Source organism: Apteryx mantelli, chromosome 2, assembly GCF_036417845.1.
Source record: "Apteryx mantelli isolate bAptMan1 chromosome 2, bAptMan1.hap1, whole genome shotgun sequence".
NCBI lineage: Eukaryota > Metazoa > Chordata > Aves > Apterygiformes > Apterygidae > Apteryx > Apteryx mantelli.
In genome coordinates this window covers 139380635-139398782 of record NC_089979.1, presented here as the reverse complement: position 1 = coordinate 139398782, position 18148 = coordinate 139380635, and the positions used below count along the sequence as shown (strand labels likewise).

General features: G+C 33.7%; 1 protein-coding gene across 7 annotated transcripts in view; it reads left to right on the top strand.

The window, feature by feature from the left end:
- The window catches only part of PHF14 (PHD finger protein 14), a 172124-nt gene that overhangs the window by 64199 nt on the left and 89777 nt on the right, over positions 1–18148 (top strand). For all 7 annotated transcript variants that reach the window (XM_067291646.1, XM_067291647.1, XM_067291642.1 and 4 more), the window contains exons 15-16: positions 10520–10570; positions 10733–10854. In XM_067291646.1, coding sequence (XP_067147747.1) covers positions 10520–10570; positions 10733–10854 — 173 coding nt within the window. The remainder of the gene's footprint in view (positions 1–10519; positions 10571–10732; positions 10855–18148) is intronic.

The window sequence follows — 18148 nt, the reverse complement described above, 5'->3', positions numbered from 1 at the left end:
TTTTCAACAAAATAAAAGTCCTTAAGAGAATGAAAACTAAAAAAAGGTGGAGGGGATTGTAATTTTCTGTAATTGAGCTTTTATGGCCAACTTGTTTCTCTTTTTAATCATATTTTGATTTACTGGTGTTTGTCTGGAAGTTCTTTTTCTTATTACTGCCTGCTTTCTGGAAAATTAAATAATTATTCCGGAGATATGTTTTGAATAGTACTGAAATGCACCATTTAAGGTGTTCACTTTGATCTTTATTGAGTGAGTGTGCCATCTGGTGTCTGCCCACCTGTGCTTACCTTTATTTGAAGGAATTTTCTGCCTGTGTGATGCCATCAGTAAAATACTTTTTCTACTTTTAAACAAAAGAAAGTCGAAGGAATTTTTATGTAACTGTCTCAATTGTAACTTCCTTATTGGCAATAGATGTTTGTACAATTGAACTCTTCTAAAAGTTGGATGATATCATGGATTAAAATTTGCCATTTTAGCAAAAGGCTCAAGATTTGCATTTAACAGGCTAGATGCCACATCTATAATACCTGCATGGTTTCAGCCTGTTTTTTCTCAGGCTTCTGAAGATCTGTAGTTTGCTTTATGCATACGCTTGGTAGTTAACACAGTGATTCCATAGAGTTACTTTTTTTGTTAGTAATGGAATTTCTGCCAATTCTTCATTCTAAAAACCTAATCATAGAATTCATAGAACTCGGAACTGTTTTCTAATTGATTTGTTGTTGTTGATGTGTTTTATAGTGCCATTTATTTTTACAAAATCCTATTGTTCAGTGAAGCATCATTATTAGTGATGTATTAGAATATATAGTAACAGACCTGTAAATATATTTTGTTTCAAAAATTTGTGTTATGTAGTCTTTGACTTGTATGTATGATTTTCACTTGATGTTTTTGCTGTTCATGATGGTAAGATGGAAGCATTTTTTTAAATCAAACTCCTGTGAAGTTAAAATAACCCAGTATTTTCATGCTTTGTTATTAAGCTAACTATTTGACATACAGTTTAAAATATTTTGTGGAAGTGTTATGCTCTGCTTATGTTTCATAAGAAAGTCTTCTTTTGTTTTATAGTAATGAGAGGCTTCCTTGCCATGGCCTCTTTATCTGGAAAGTTTTCATAATGTTCTATATTTACTGCTTTTTTTTTTTTTTTTAACCACATATGCTTAAGTATGCTGTAGATTCTCATCGAGTGCGCATTAAAGGCTGTATGGGGGAGGAGGGTTATGGTTAGGAAGTTTGCTTATTTTTAAAATTCTGATTTTTTTTTTCTGTTTTATATATATCAATAAGCTGTAAAGTTCATTCCCAACTGTGGAAGGATATAATTCTTATTAGTACATCAAATATATGATAACATAAGATAAAAATGAAAATATATAGACTGAAGCGTTTAGATAAGCAACAGAAATAAAACATGGCTGTATCTTATGCTGGCCCTCTTCACTGTGCATTTCACCTAGCTGTCTGTCTTTTCTAGAAGAGTCACCATGACTGCAGGTCAGAGAGAGAAATAAAAATCAAATACATGGTATTTCAGAGAAGAAATGGTGGGAGTTGAAGATTTATAGAACTACAAAACTAAAAATATCTTAAGTTCTTCACATTTGATCCTCTAGTAATCACAACACAATAACATGTGCGGACTTTTTACACAATAAGGAAGTTATCATTGGAGCAGTAATTTTAAGAGGCATGTGTCTGTTTAATAATTTAATCCATTTTTTTAAAAATGAAATTGATGATCAGCTTTGAATTATATAAAAGTCTCAAGTGGAGACCCACAGCTTCTTAATAATATCATGTGTCCCAAAACTCCAGTGGAGTATTGAATGAATTTTCTGTGCTCACCATTATGTAGATAAATAATACTTATATTATGGTGCCAGTACAGTCAGCAACTGGTATCAGAAACTGTGCCAAAAAAAGAGCCTTATGTACATGACAGCATCATTTCTATGGCATCCAAGATGTATAGAAGCACCACCATAATGAACATCACCTTTCACGTCTATTAGCAAGAGCATAAAAGACTAATGCAGTGGAACCCCTGAATTTACATGGGTGTGACTTTATAAGAATATGTGCTGGGCTGCTTCTTTAGCTTCTTGTGTGTATATGTATGAATGAGTAAGGAATTCAAATCATGTAACATTAAGTAAAGGAGAAACTAAGAGCAGCGCTTTCTGCTGTGGTGTTTGAAATAAATGACAGAACGAGTTTGATTTTTCTCAAATGATTGGGAGTCTGTAAGTACTGTTAAATATCATTGTGTTCTCACTCTTGGGTTTAAATATACTTTCTCAAGTAACTGTGTTTTGAATTGTTAGGCAGAAATCACCACTGAATTACTAAAAACAAAGTGAACTGAGCAGATAAGATCCTGAACCATACTATTTTGCTTTATGTTGAGTGGACTTAGATCATTGCTGCTGACCACTGATGCTTTGAATATTTCATATTCTTTCATTTCTTTTTAGTACTGATAACTCTTGTATAGCTTGCTGTGTAGAGGAAGTTATGGAATAGATGTCAGTATAAAGCATCCTCCAGAAACACTTCATTAAAGCACAACATTTAACAGGAGCACATACTTGTGACTGCTGGGAGTCACCCAACAGGTGGATGAGTTCTCCATCCTGTTGGTTTTCCTTTTCTTGGAGCAGGAGGTGAAGAAGCAAAACCGCTCCAAAAGAGCATTCTGCCTGTTGTTGTTGTCTTTGGATGATCGAGCTTAGAGCATGCATTTGCACAGACAAAAGAGAGCACGATAATGATGTGGTTTGCTTACAGCTGTGGTGGTTTTGGGTCATGTGTGCATCGATGCTGTTGTGTTCAACACTGTGCTTTCACACTTGTGAACTATACCGTAGCAACTTGTCATATTTGTGAGTGATGGTGAACCGTCTGTTTCCTTTGTTCTTTTTTCTGAGAGTGTAGGACTCATCCTTAGCTTCCTTCATCCCTTACAGATGTCTTTCATTTGTTTCATGCATGGAATTTATTTTTCTGAGAATATTCAAGATTGTACATTCAATCCTTCTGTTTTTCATATGTTTCTTACTGTCGTCCAGTTCTTACAGAGTTGCTTATAAACTAGAGATCTCATTTGAATACAGAATTAAGTGTTCACTTCTAGCTTTTCCAAGTCCAAAGTGCAGACTACCAGTTTTGCTGCAGTCTTTCTTCTCCCTCTTTTGATTGAAAAACTGATCCCATTGATCATGTTTTCCCTCAGTTTTGTCATTCCATTTTGGACTGTTTTCCTAACTCTCTAGTTTTCTAAGTGTTTTGAGTATAATGCTTCCTTCCAGGTGTTGGAATCATATTATCCCTACAGTTCATCACCATTACTGATTTTCTGTCTGTTTTGATATATTTTTAAAATGTTAACTTAGTTTTGAATTACACATTTGATCCGCATCGGATCTTTCCTTTCTTCATCAGGCACTATTCATTTCTTATTTCAGGGTTCTGTTTCTCAGCCATTTATGCCCTGATTCTGTTAATTCCCCAAGGTGATGTGCAAGTTTCCAAGCCAGAGCAGGCAAATGCTGACCACCACTGATGGATGCCTTTGTGACACAAACCCGCGACTGCTAAAAGAAACCCATCTCTTTATCCCTCTTTCTCTTGCTTAAGGCAAGTGGATGCCTTAATTCTCCTAATTTCTTCCTTTCTTTTTGGAGGCCTTCCCTAACATTCTTTCTTAGCTTTGTTTATATTTATACTGAATATTTAACAATTGTCAGCTAAGATTATTACAAATTAAAGAGATAGGAGAGGGGAAAAAAGAACTACTCTTTTTTTTTCTACTCTCATTTCAGATGTGATAGCTATTTGCATGTGATGTCCTTTGCTGTTTCTCTGTAGGTAGTCTTTTAATGTTTCATGTGAATTTTTAAGACAGTGGAGAGGCAAGAGGAAGCTTTTTATTTTTTTTCTTTGAAATTTAAAAACCCAAATCTGAAACTAATGTAATAACTCAGAAGTATGGTGTGCACATTGATGCTGTGGGATGTTTCCCCACCTTCCCAAGATGACAAGCTTTGAAGTAAAGGACCAAAAGGGACATTGTTAATCATTTAGGTTTCAATTTTCCAGTGGATTACTCTTTTCTGATAGAGGGCATTAAGATTTCTGGGAAGGATAAACCTAATAAAAGATTCTTGGAAAGATGGCTCACTTTTAGCAGGATGATTTTTCTGAACCAGACAGTTCAGTGTCTTTACCTGCAGAATATTGTCTTGTGGGATTTTAAGAATTAAACTTAGAAGTCCATTTGCCCAGGTGGAGAGTTTTTCTTTCTCAGAATGTTTTGCCAATAATGACTAATAGGAAATGTTTCAGAAGTTTTTAACTTTTTACAATTTTTAGATTTTTAATCTTTAAGTTTTTTGAGGTTAAAATTAAAGAAACTTTTGTTTTATGCTTGCATTTTAATTCATTGATCTTTTTTGGTCAATCCAGGTTGCTTTGGGAGGTATTGCTGATGAACTAAGACAATTTATTGTTTTCCTTCATTTCCATTCAGTGTAAGGTATGTTCTTGTGACATAGCAGCTAGATCTTTTGACTGTTTCTGTATTTCAAGAGAGAGTAGCTTTTAACCTGGTTTTCTAAGGGAAATTAAGTTATGCAGTTGCCCACCTTGCTGGCAGTTTTGCCTCCAGTAACCTGTTGACCAGTTATGGCAAAAATTGATAGAGGTCTATGCAGAGAGATAATTAAGTTCTCAGGGGGTTTTGTTTGTTTGTTGTTGTTTTGTTTTGGAGGGGGGAATTGAGAGCACCTGAATGGGAAAGGTTAGTGCCCAGTAAGGAAGAAGTTTTGTACAAGCTCAGTCTTCGGCCTCTGGTTGTGCAGTCAGAACATGTAGTTTGGAACCTCTCATAGCATGTCCTCACTCTTGTTGGGCAACACAGGGAGAAGTTTGGGGTATTTTCGGGGACACAGTTTGAATGTGGGAGGAAAGGACTGGTGAAGAAATCGCTAGGCAGGGGGAGGTATAGGAACGGTATGGCACAGTGTTATGAAATCTGATTTGGTAAGTTCATTTGGCTGTTCTTTGACTTCTATTTTTTTTTAAGGGACCAACTACAAAATAGTATCTTTCTTGTATGGCGTAACTCATTGGTATGTCATACTACTTTGAAATAAGTTTGTTTCATTAGGTAGCTAAGGTTATACAGGATCAGTACTTACTTGGTCCTTAGCTGCAGGCATTTAACTTACATTCCAACAGAATTTTTAAGCTTCCTGTGTAGTAAATAGAATTTAGGTGCCTGCATGGCACTGATATTATGATTCCATTGATACTATGGGGTCTAAAACTTGCAAAATTGTGCAAGTATAAAACTGAGACATACAATCAGTCTTGCCAATAAGATGTCATTAAATGTCAGCATTTGAACTCATTTTTTACAGAAGCCAAGGCTAAATTTCTACATACAGAAATGTATATAACTGTGTATTATGAACCACCTTCCATTGTTTAGTACTTTTGATTCCTGTCCTAAACTGTTAGGCAGTTGACATGTAAGAGTTCCTGCAGTCTAATCCAGGTCTATCTTTATTTAATTCCGGACTAAGTTGTCCATTCCAAATGGTAGATTTTTTAGAGCATGTCTACCTTTTGCAGTAAAAAAAAAACCAGCTGGAATACCATGGACAGAATAAAGTGGGTGTTTTTTTTGTTTTTGTTTCTTTTTTGTTTTGTTTTGCTTTTTTCTTGGGTGCTAATAACATAACATTTTGCTTTCCCAAAACTATCCTCCTCCATTTTGTGACATAGAGAAAACCTAAATTGAAGATATCCCTAGAGTATTGAATTGACAAGTGTTTGGATTACAAAAAAACCCACTGCATTTATATGCATATTGTACTGGATTAACGTCTGTTTCCAAATAAATTTGGAATATGAACAAGGTTCTTAGTTGTGGTATTTAACATCAGACTTAAATAACACTATTCCTTTAAATTTTTCTTTTATAAGAGATGTGACTTTTTCATAGACAATTTAAAATTTATATGCAGCCTAGGCATTTGACACTTAGAAGTTCCGATGTTCTCCTTGCTTTCTCCTGATTTCTCTCTCATGAGAGAAATGATTCAAAACATTTCAAAATGTAAAAACAGTATTTTTTGAGGCATATGTTTTCGGTGAAGATATAAGGTAACTTTTGTGAAAATATATGTAAAATTAAAAATGCTTAATTAATGGAAGACTTGTTAAAAATGACATGCCATTTACAGTTGTGAATCTGGTGCTATTTTCCATTGTAAATGCAGGCAAGAGTAAAATGATTATAAGCAGAAATTAGAATTGCAAATAAATTTAATGTGGAAGTTTGGAAAAACATTAATGTAAAATTCTAATATTTTTCAAAGAGCGTAGAATATCATGCAAATATCAGTGTCAAAGGTGTTGATTTTAATGTTTGTTTTCCAGTGATTTTCAAACAAATACAAGCCTTTTTGAAGGTTTAGAAATCTAATGGATGCATAACGCAAGTATAATTTCATGTGATATTCTTTGTCATATGCATCATATGTCTGCATATAGCAGACAGGTGAAAATCAACATTTTCTTGACAAAGATGACAATATTATTTATTAATCTTGATCTCTGCCAGTAACCATTTTGATGAAGTTTAAATATGCTTCATCACGTCTTAAAATGTAGTTATCAACCTGTAGTCTTTTCCACTTATGGTAAATATAGTTTCATTGTTATCTATATCTGTAAGTTATTCACCAATTTTAAGATGGCATTATTCTGTTTGTACAAGGCATTAACTTTTGTGTCTTACCTGCTAAAACATGGAGAGCGAGGACCCTAACACTGTATATTGGCGTGTACTTTTACACAACTTATTTTTAATATGCACACAGCTGCATTTCACTGGGCTATCAAAGTTTGTAAGTGTTGATAGGACTGATGCCAGAGGCAGCAGAATTCAGTCGTGTGCTCGCGAAAGAAGGGGTAGACATGCCCAGGACATACCTAATCCAGTTAACAACGATCTTGGAAAAGGACTGCTTTAACAATAGTTTTGGAGTGATCTACATTATGCTCAGTTTTCTCAGCTTTAATAGATAACTCGACTTTTAATTTTACAGCTTTTAAAAGAGAAAGAAAAATTGTGTCATGAAATGGAGCTGTGGAAGCAAGTACACATATAGTATTAAGGTTAAGATTAAGGTTATATGTAAGGTGTTCCTCTGAAAAATACTCTTTAGAGAATGCTTTACTGTAAAAGATGATTTCATGTTATAGCGTTTTCATGTTTTTCTTACTGAGTTATATCTTAAATACACAACTCACAAATAGCTACAAGCTTATACTCAGAATAACAGGGTATGAAATATTCCAACTTGTATATCTTCATTTATCAATGAACAAATTGATCGTATTTTATACAGATATTCCAAGCTCCTGGTGTATTACAACTCTTTAGAATTTTTCTTGCGGGAAATCTGAAAGAGCCCTCAGTGGTATTTTAAGTATTCTAAGGAGAAACAAAATACGCTGGTATTTTCCATTCATTCAGCCTGGAAGTTCCTTGCTACTACAGAGTTAACATTTGCTTAAAAACAAAAAAAGCACCTCCCAAACTGTATGTCATTAACATGAGCAGATGAAGATTTGCATGTGTAGAGAGATATGTATCTGTTGAAGAAGTGGCAGTTTTATTTACAATATAACTGTATTTGAAATGTGTCTTTTGGTTCAGAACAGAGAATGATCTTGACATGAAACTAGGATATATCCCCTTCAAAGAGTACTCCAAGCAGGAGAAGCCAGGTATTACTAGCTTTGTCAGAGTTTGGCTTACAAGAGACACCCTTGTAATTCTCAACTATTTTAAGATTTTTTTCATTTGTTTTTTACATTTTCTCTGAGAAACTAGATGCTGTTTTCTCTGAATACTAGCTGCTTCAAAAAAAACCTCAAGAAATCATAAAGTAGGCAGCTAGGGAATGCATTTTCTTGTCACGTGACAAATGACTTCATAAAATGATTATTTTCCCCCCAGAAAAAAAGCATTTTGAGAAGTTCTTTCATTAGTATCATAGGCATTGCTGGTTAGCGGAGGAGCCTCTGATGTTTTTCATTTCCTTCCCTGTCCCTTCTCATTTTCTCTCCGTGCTAAACAAGGAAGATGTTGTCATTCAGCTCATGGCAGTTATTTAACATCTTCAGGCTACAGTACTGCCATTTCAGAGAGAAGAATGTAGTGACTGAACTTGGACTTGTTTCAGTTGCTTATAATAGGTTGTAAACCTTTGACATATGTTGTTACAGTCCATGGAAACCTCTTACTTTTTGTGATTACTTCTTTTCCTTAAGAGTGTTTGTATTGAACTAGATTTTTGGGCACCTGGCAGTACTGAAATAAGTTTCACTTTTCATATTAGCCATTCCATCCAATGAAAACAGATGGCATTAAGTTCACATTCTGTTTAAATATGTTGCACTTTAAACTCTTTTCCTGTCTTCAGTGCTTTGCTTCATAATTTCATAAAAGATAATCTGCTTAATCTTTCTATACATACTTGCATATGTTGGTATATAGTTAATACTAGAGCTTTATGAGCATCTGCCAGCTAGCTGTTAGCATCCCTCCTTTTGTGTGCCTCAGTATGTGAAACTAAAGGTGACAGAAGGTTTACAGAATTTGATTTAATTGTTCTGGTTAATATTGAACAATTTGGTGCAGAAATGTTTCATTTACTTAAATATGAATTAGATTAAGAAAGGCCAAATTAATATTATATTACAGATCTAAAGCACTAATCTGTAGTATATTTGAGAAGTTAAATAATCTTATGGTACATAAATTTATAATACCTATTTATCAGTTTAGAAACAAAATAAGAGATGTTCATGGTGTATAAAATTTTGTGTAATCACAGACACAAATTATTTGTATTTATATGTACTTTAAGAACCTGAGCTAAAGGCCCCCCCTGTTCCCCTCCAAATCTAGAAATAGACTCTTACATTCATTCTTAGGACTGCTTTAAATCTTTTCCTCACATGTTGAACATCTGACGGTTCCCACTGACCCTGTTAGAATTTAAAAGTTTTGGAAATTAGGTAAGAAATGCTTACTGGGGATTCGGGAATTACCTTTACCATGCCCCTTTATTTTTTTTGAAAATTATTTTGTTTTCCATATGGTTTTGGAGTTTCAGGTCCCTCAAGAATTTTCATGGTCTGTGTACAGATGCAAGTGAGATGTAACGGCTGAGAACGTGATTTACTTGTACAGCTCAGTAAATCATCTTCTGTATTTCAGCATGTGGATATACTCAAGAATAGTAGGTCCTTGCTCCTCTTCAGGTAGATTTAGAAGTAGACATTTTCTTTCAGGATTTGGTTGAGGACTCAAGGAATTCTGTCACTGGAATTTACATCAGAATTTGTCTGTGGCATTTAATTATAGAGGTTAAAATCTAAGTTAGTATATATAAAATTTTTTTGTATGATTTAAAGAAAATTATTTTAAACTAACTTTTTTCCCCACCTCTGTCTCTTTCTTTTGGAGCTTTGACCTATGCATTAATTTAGCCATTGTTCTTATTTGCCATACATCTCCAAAGTGCAGTATCTGTAGAAATGTCTGAAAGATCTTTTGCATTTGATGAAAACGTAACATGTTCCAACTTCATTTGTTCTCCTTGCATGGCACTTCTTTTTCCTTAGTTTCTCTGGAAACAAAATGGTGCATTTTCCTGACGGATAGGACACTGGCTACTTGTCATGGTTGTGTGATACCCATTACATTAAGCTTCAGTTTGAAAACTTTAATACTTGGCTACACCTCAAAAGCTATAATGTTCTTAAGAATTATTTTCTGATTCTGTTTTGATGAAGTATGGATGAGTTTGATAAATGTGGTGATCTTAAGCCTGTTCAGAATTGCATTGATATCTATAACAAAATACAGAATTCTTTACATAAATAAAGCACAAAGGAAATTAAAATTTCTGGAGGGAATGGAGATTCCTGACTCAGTGTTTTATAGCACACTGTTTGCAAATGAATATCAGTACTGGATTGTGATATGAGCTGGTAATCTGAGCATTTGGTTTACAGATAGAGCACTTTTAAGTGCTTTTGAGTGCTCAGGGAATTTACTGTCGCAAACTGTTCAAATAAATTTGCAGATTACACCCTTTATTTTTGGGGAGGTTGTACAAAGTCTTTAGGAGATTTGTATTTGTAAAGGCAGTCTTTTTGAGAAGAAGATTCCACATCCTCAGCTCAACAAAATAAATGAATTTATATTTAGTTTTTGGCTAGTGCTGTACAAAATTATATCTGGAATCTAAAGAGGCTGCTCTGACACCTGTTATTGTAGTTGACTTGCAGTGGTTCTGTAGTTTATGCTTTAAATGATTTCCTTAGATATGGTTTTTATTTCATTGTTATGAAGAATAGATAAATAGCAAAAACATTTTGTGTTACGTAACATTGAATTTTAAATATATTTTCTTTCTAGAGAACTAGAGGACGAAAACGAAGCTTTGTGCCTGAAGAAGAAAAACCTGAGGTTGGAATATAGTGTGATTTTTTTTTTTTTTTTTTTAACAACAGTTTCACAAAAAAAATTAAACTTCAGGTTGAAATGTTACTTTCAGTACTATAATTGAAAATATTTGCTTTCCTCCTCTCCTTTTCCCCCACTCCTTTCTTTTGCCTTCTGCTATGACAGGAACGGATTCCTCGAGAAAGAAGACAAAGGCAGTCTGTTCTACAAAAGAAGCCCAAGTCAGAGGATTTAAGGACTGAATGTGCTACGTGTAAAGGGACTGGAGACAATGAAAATCTAGTCAGGTAGGTTTGATGCTCTGACTTTATGAGGGATTAAATTTCCATCTTCATCACTTTCTCTTCATGATTATAACAAAATGTGCTTTTTAAAAAAACTAAACAAAACAAAACAAAAAAAACCCCAAACACTTATTTAGGGGAAACATTACTTCGGATGCATTGATTTGATTCACTTACTGACCTGCCACACACATTTACACTGTGGATTAAGTTGTAAATAAGCAAGGTAGTCTGTTTTTCTAACACAAGAGAATTAATTTTCTCTTGTCAGGGTGGATTGTCAATACTTTATATCAGGTCAGAAAGATAAACGTACAGTTTAATGATATTAAAGCTACAGGACCATTCTAAAAGTAATTAAATTAGCATCATTAACAATGTTAGGAGCTGAAGAGTGGATTATGAGGAATTTATGTTTTTAAAAATGCGTTAATGCCCACCTTCATTAATGCAGATCATGAAAGTGTTCGATAATCATGTTTTTCACCTGAAACAGGGAGGTAAAAAAAAAATCCGTGGAATGTTTTTTTGTTGTTGTTTTTTTTCAGTAGGTGCAGGAGTCTAATTCAAGCATAGAATAAGTGCTGTTGAATAGCTATTGCTAACCACAACATCTTTGCTGATTTTGACTTTGTAGCTGGCACTGTGGCCTCTTTGCAAAGCTGTAGAAATGGCTCAGAATTCTTGAAAGAGGAATAACGGAGCTTAGCAACCAGAAAGCAGACTATAGTTGAATCAACTGAATTTTCAGTAAAGCGATGTTATGGCTAATTTAGATAAAACTTAGTGTTGTAGTTAGGTCCTGTATGTTTCGACTATATTTTTATGGACAAGATCTCTTTAGATTAGGTACATCTGTTGTCTTTAACTGGAAGGGTTATTCCCAAATACATGTTTTCATTTATTTCAAGGAATCAGAGTTATGACAAAAGTAAGATACATGCAAGCTAAATGTAGTTTTAGAATCAAGATATATCCCAAATATGGATATCTTATACTCAGAATAGCTTATTTTAGTATCTTAACTACAGCATATCATTTACCTTAGAAGTTGATATCATTTCAAGGATCCTGTGCCAGATTGTAGTTTTCTTTCCAAATTTGAAGCTGAATGCCTCATCAGTAACTGGGAGACTGTCTTATACATAGACAAGCTACTACTGCTCAGTCTCTTAGCTCCTGCTCAGTACCAGACTCGCATGGAAGCAGCATGTTACAGTGATTGTTGATACATCATCTCTGATGAGAAGTGATGGCAATGGTTTTCAACTGCACACAGCAACAGAAAAGACCGTCATCAGCCTTAACTGCATGTAGCCCAGGGTTCACCTAGGGATTGTATTTGGAAAATGTACCAGAGGGGAGGGACCCTCAATTTACGTTTGATTTAGTAAATATTGACATCGTTTACGAATTTTGACTTTATGGTTTTGCAAGTTAGACATAATACTAAAAAGTAGTAAAACCATGACAGTGGTCAGAACAGTCAGCAGAAAATAAATAGATGCAGGAAGGCTGGAACAACAACATATATAGTGCTTTACTGTGAGAAAAGCAGTGATTTAGGTGGTTTTTTTTCTTCAGGATCCTTTCTCTAAGTGTTGAATGTCAGATTTAAGGACATAAAGGAGAACATGAGGAAATACTGTGAAGAGCTGCATGTTTAAGTTGAAAATTAAAAATATAATAGAAATGTGTTGTTTACAACCTGAGAAGATTTTAAAAATATTTTCTTAAAACTTCTGCTGTATTCTCCAGATTAGTTTTTATAAAAGATTATGAATTTATAATTTTCCTCAAATAATTATACCTTTAATCAAATGCAATTTTTATCCAAGTTAGATGATCACTGCTTCTCAGGTGTTATGGAGACTATTTTTGATTGATATTAAATGATGCTAAAATATTTAGTAAATTTAAAAATGTTGTTCCTAAAACTGTAATTCTTTTGATGACAGTGGATTCAGGCAACATGACATGCTAGCTACCATATAAGCCCACTGCTGCGTAGCCAGAGCTGTAGAGGTAATGTGATCCACAGAGATTTGCTATGTCAGAGAAAGTTTTCAGAATTCCTTTTTCTCTTACTTCATAAAGAGAAAGCAGCCTGGACTGCTTCTTTCTCCTGCCTGTACCATCATGCAGGATTCTTTTGCAGAAATAGAAATAGAGTGTTATTTTAAATTCTAGTTGGTGGGATGCCTTGTAAATAAAAAATATTTGAGAGGGAAACAGAAAAATAGCTTTTAAATATCCATTCTGTTTGGCATGTCTGTTAATTAAGGCAAAAACGTTCTAAAAAAATCAGTGGTAATCTTTTTCATCATCTTTTCGCTTCACTCAACAAAATGTTTTCTAATTGCTAGATTTTATTTTCATCCTTTCCTTCTTACCTGCCCATAAGAAAAGGGAGATTTGGGGGGATTTTGTAGAAGAGATTTTTCTGAATGTGAAAGTTGGTCGCTTAAGGTAAATGAAAATATGCAACTGCGGAAACTGCAGAATTAGGGAACAGTCTTGATGGGCCTTCCAGCTTTCTTGACATGTGCTACGTCATACAGGGCAGGTGACATGACTTTTGAATGAACAATACCTGTTTTTCAGAAATTTAGGTTTTCCTAAAATTTAAGTTTATCCTTCACTTTGGGATTATTAACTGAGTAAGAACTAGAGGAAGTTAAGCTATTTCTTGTATTTCTCTTAAGTTATTTTTCTTATTTCAAAAAGTGCAACCCTGCCCCTCCCCTCCATACAAATCCTTTCCTTTGCTTGTGAAGTAATTCAAACTTGTAGGCTTTTACTTACATACCTTTTGCACTTTTTGCAAACCCCTTAAGTCCAACACTTAATTATAAACAGGTTTCTGTTTTATAAAAAGGGAACTGAGCTACAAGAAGACTCTCACTAGCTCCTAATTCACCAGTGCAGTCTTTCATCAGCCACAGTTGAATGAGATCTTTTGTAAATTACTAAACAAGTTTCTTGATCTAAACTTGGTACTTAGTAATGAATCTGAAATAAAAAATACTAAATTGTTCAACTAATTATTACTGTTTGACTAATGGAGATTCAATTTCTTGGACTCCATTTTAGATCTTTATGTGCAGCACTGGATGGCTGAAGGGTTATTCGTTATGTGCCCACTGTCTTTACTTACACTATTGTTTTATGGGGATTAAAACTTTAAGTAATAGCCTGTGAAATGATTTAAGATTCCTCCTAAAAAGGCGAGTTACATTTTTATAAATTGTAATAGTTCGTTAATTGGCTAAAGTTTTTCATAATGAGTATAGTTTTGTACCAAAAAATGATTAACCGTAGAGTATGTTTATTCAGTAGCTTTCCTTAAAATCATATTGACATGCGCTCTACTTTAATAGGTGTGCTAATAGTAGCCATATATGTATTATAGACATGCTAAGACTTGTTTATCTCTGTGGTAGCATCATTATTGTATAGATAGACTGTTGCAGTGTAGTAGAATGCATTATAACTTAAGGTTTAATTTTTGTGTTTTTACTTTTGTCCAGGATCTTTTTTTTGGGGGGGGGGGGGGGGGAATTGGGAACAAATTTCAGTTTGTAAAAATTTTTTTTATATACACCTATGCAATTTTTATTGAATTAAATATTTCTGTAATTTTTACCTTTTAGAAGATTAGTGGAACAGTCGGTGAAAAGTTAATTGAAAACATTCATTCAAATAAGTGAAAGTCTGATCTGTAACATTACGAAAGTCAGTAAAGAAGCTATAACCCTGATTAGAGAAAAGTAAGACTACTTTCAGATCTCTTTTTATTCAAATGAGCTGTAGTTGAGTTTTGAGAGTCATGGTATTAAAGTGTAGAGCATTTTTTGTATTTTCAAAAAAAACATTAATAGTTGGCACAGATAGTTTTGATATAAGGCATGGAGACGCAGCACTTCTTCAAGGAGGTCATAGTTCAGTGAAAGAAGTTGCAATGTGCACTTGATACTAAAGGATTGAGAAACCAGAGGCTACCTGTAATAATATACTTCTCAATCTTAAAAAGTAACCAAATATTGGAAATGTTTGAATGAAATGCAGGGCAGATATTTTTAAATGTGGGAGTTTCTGAATCTTGTTTTTTAAGGATAAAAGCTCCTTTTAACAAACTCAGAATAATTTTGAAGGATATATTTGTTTTTACAAATATATAGAACTACTGTGTTCTAAAAAACAAAGCACTATGTAATGATAGTTTTGTTTTGTTTATTTTGTGTTGTGAATCTTTTAAAGTTGTTTACAGTCCAGACATTTATTAGTTTTCCTGAAGGCTTTATTGCAGTCTTATATGAATTACTTAGAATCATAGATCCTTTAGAGGAATTGCTCAATTCATAAGTATCTCCTTACCTTTTTTATGAGGTTGTAACTCAGTAATTCACATCTTTAAAAAGTTCTTATCATACTCCATAATAGCTCCCTTGGGAATTTAAACATAATTAATAGAAACATGGATAAAGGGAAGTGCTTAAAAAGTGGCTTAATAGGTAATAGGCAAAACTTGCCTTCCATTTTGCAGAGTACCCCAGAGTAAATGACTGACTGATCTGTTGCAGTATTCACGCAAAGTAGTAATACACACAAAGTTCTCCTGTCCAGCATGGTATTTCTGTCTATTCTATTTTGCTTAAAGAACAAAGTTAAGATGAATTGTGTATTTTATTTGAACACATCAAACAGTTTTTTAAAGAAAAATCCACACAATCTAGTTTAAAATCTTCCAAAGGAAGACTTTTAAATTACTTTTAAGCTAGTGGCCTCTTTTTAAAAATAGTTTGGTACTTGACTGTGACTATTAAAAAAAAAAAAAAAATACAACTTCTGTTGTTGGTTTTAAAGATGTTCATGGATAATATTTAGTGAATTAGATAAGATTGATGTCCAGTATTAGATTTGAGAAAAGGGAAATAAAATTACAATATTGTTTACGCATGTGGCAAAGTCATAGAGTTCCACTGGGCAGGTTAAAGACATCCCTGAAGAAGCATCAGATTTTATCATCCCACAATTTAGAGCCGGCATATAACATACACTCTTTTACAGTTTTGTGTGTTGAGTTTTTTTGTTTTCCATTTAAGTTAGAATTTTTTTCTTTCTTTTGAATTGCAGCAACTAGTGCAAAATTACTACTTTATCAGTGCAGAGCGAGTAAAATAACTTAGGTCATGTTTTTGAAATAATATAGAATAGGATTTTTTGAAAGCATAGAATTGAATGCTGGTTATAAAGTATTCACAGAGTGTAAAGCTGAGAAATTATTAAGCATGTATATAGTATTTGTTTTTCATGCAGATGCTTACTAAGAAATTAGCAAATTTGAAAGTATTTATTTACCCCAATATACTAAGTCTTAACACTTCAAGCAAGTGTAATCTTCTTTCTGTGCTGTTACAGTATCAAGGCAGGCCTGAAAGGGGAAGGTGAGGAGTAGGAAGAGGGGAAAAAAGAAAACATTTTTATAATATGTAAGTTGTAATATTTATTAAAGGAAATAACCCTTCTGTAAAATTGACTATAAAGTTTGTTGCAACTCTGATTCATAAAATCACTTTATAACTGAAAACATTAAAAATGTAGGCAATATATGCAATAGTGGTGCTGCAAATGTACTCATCATATTTAGGATAATTTATAGTGTATAAAGAATTGACTCCTTAGCTGCATCGAGTCATCTCCTGTAGTTCTGTTTTTGACAGGAAGCATATTCTAGACCGGCTGGTATGAATTCTCTGAAAATTTTCACTTTGGAACTATTATCTGCTGTATTTTCTAAGTTGAATTCATCTTGCTTAGGTTCATCTTTGCATTTTTATCTTTCACATTTCCTGTGCAGAAGAATTTCCATGCATGTCTGCATTCACGTTAAGGATTTGGTCTTCATCTATTAGTCAACTGCCAGTTTTGAAGTTCTACCTGAGCTGAAGTTTATTCCGGAACAGCCACATTAATAATTAATTATTTTAAATACACTGCAACAAATTTAACAATCTGTCATAGTAATTGAAAGCTTATGATTTTCAGTAGTTCCAGAAAAACTATCATTAAGAATGCTAATGCAGAGATTAATTACAAGGAAAATATTGGTTAATTTAAACATGAGCTTGTTGCAAATTATGTCCTACAGGTGATTACAAATGCAGTATTTTATTGGAACGAAGTAGTTGAATGAAAGAAAGCTTAATAATCAGTAGCATAGTTTATTTCTACTATATAATTTACAGGGCTTAATTCTTCATATTAATTTTTTTTCTAGTTGTTTAAGTTACCTGTTTTCCTATCATTTACCTCATTTTATTGCCTTCTGAAGAGTCTTTATTTTTGTTCTAGATGGCAGGAGAAAGTATATATAATGACAAATATACTTCTTTTCTTCACAGAGGACTTTATTCAAACGGAATTACCTGTGCTGCATTTCAGATTACTGTAAAATACCACAGATTTTTGTACAGTTTTTGGTATTGCATTAAGTTAATGTTTTAGGGCAGACATTCAAAAAGAGCCAGTAGGCATCATGATGCTCTCCCCTGAAGTACCTAAAAATCAGGCAAAACTAAGTAATGAGACTCAGTCTGGTCATTTGAGGGTTCTCTAGAAGCAGAAAGCTAGACACATTTGCACTTGGGGCACCCAGCTACCAGAGCTACATGTGCCTGAAGCGTTTGAAGTTGTACTGTAAAACATTCAGGACAGACTCTCAAGTATTAACTTTTATTAAGTGGGCACCAGTCTCTTATCAGTGGTACCTACATGGTTTGTTGAATGCCAATGTCTCATATTTTCCTGAAACCAAAGACCAAAATCTGAATGGAAGCCTGGATTTTTTGTTTTTTTCCCCATTGTTTAACTGGTTAACTCTTATGGAAATCTTAGCTTCTTAAAGAATATGAGGTCAGGCCTTCAGATACTGATTTTGTTTTCCCCGTCTGCTATGGTTCTTGGTAATGTGTGATCTTGATAGACAGATTTGTTTCCATTCAATTCTGCATTATTATAATTAGAAAGTCAAGTTGAAAAAGATGCCTAGGGCTATCCCATGTTACTTCTGTGTAAAGCTTACTATTAATCCTTCAGTTTGAAAAAGAGATCAAAAATGGTATTGGAAAGTGGTTCTGCCTACCTGTGATTTCGGATTAAGTACAGATGCAGCAAAAGATGACTTTTATTTTTCAGGGAAAATGTATAATTTCTGTGAATTTCTATTTTTATGGTATTTACCTTTGTTAACATTAATACTGGTTAGAACATTGTGAAAAAATAAAGCTTTTGAACA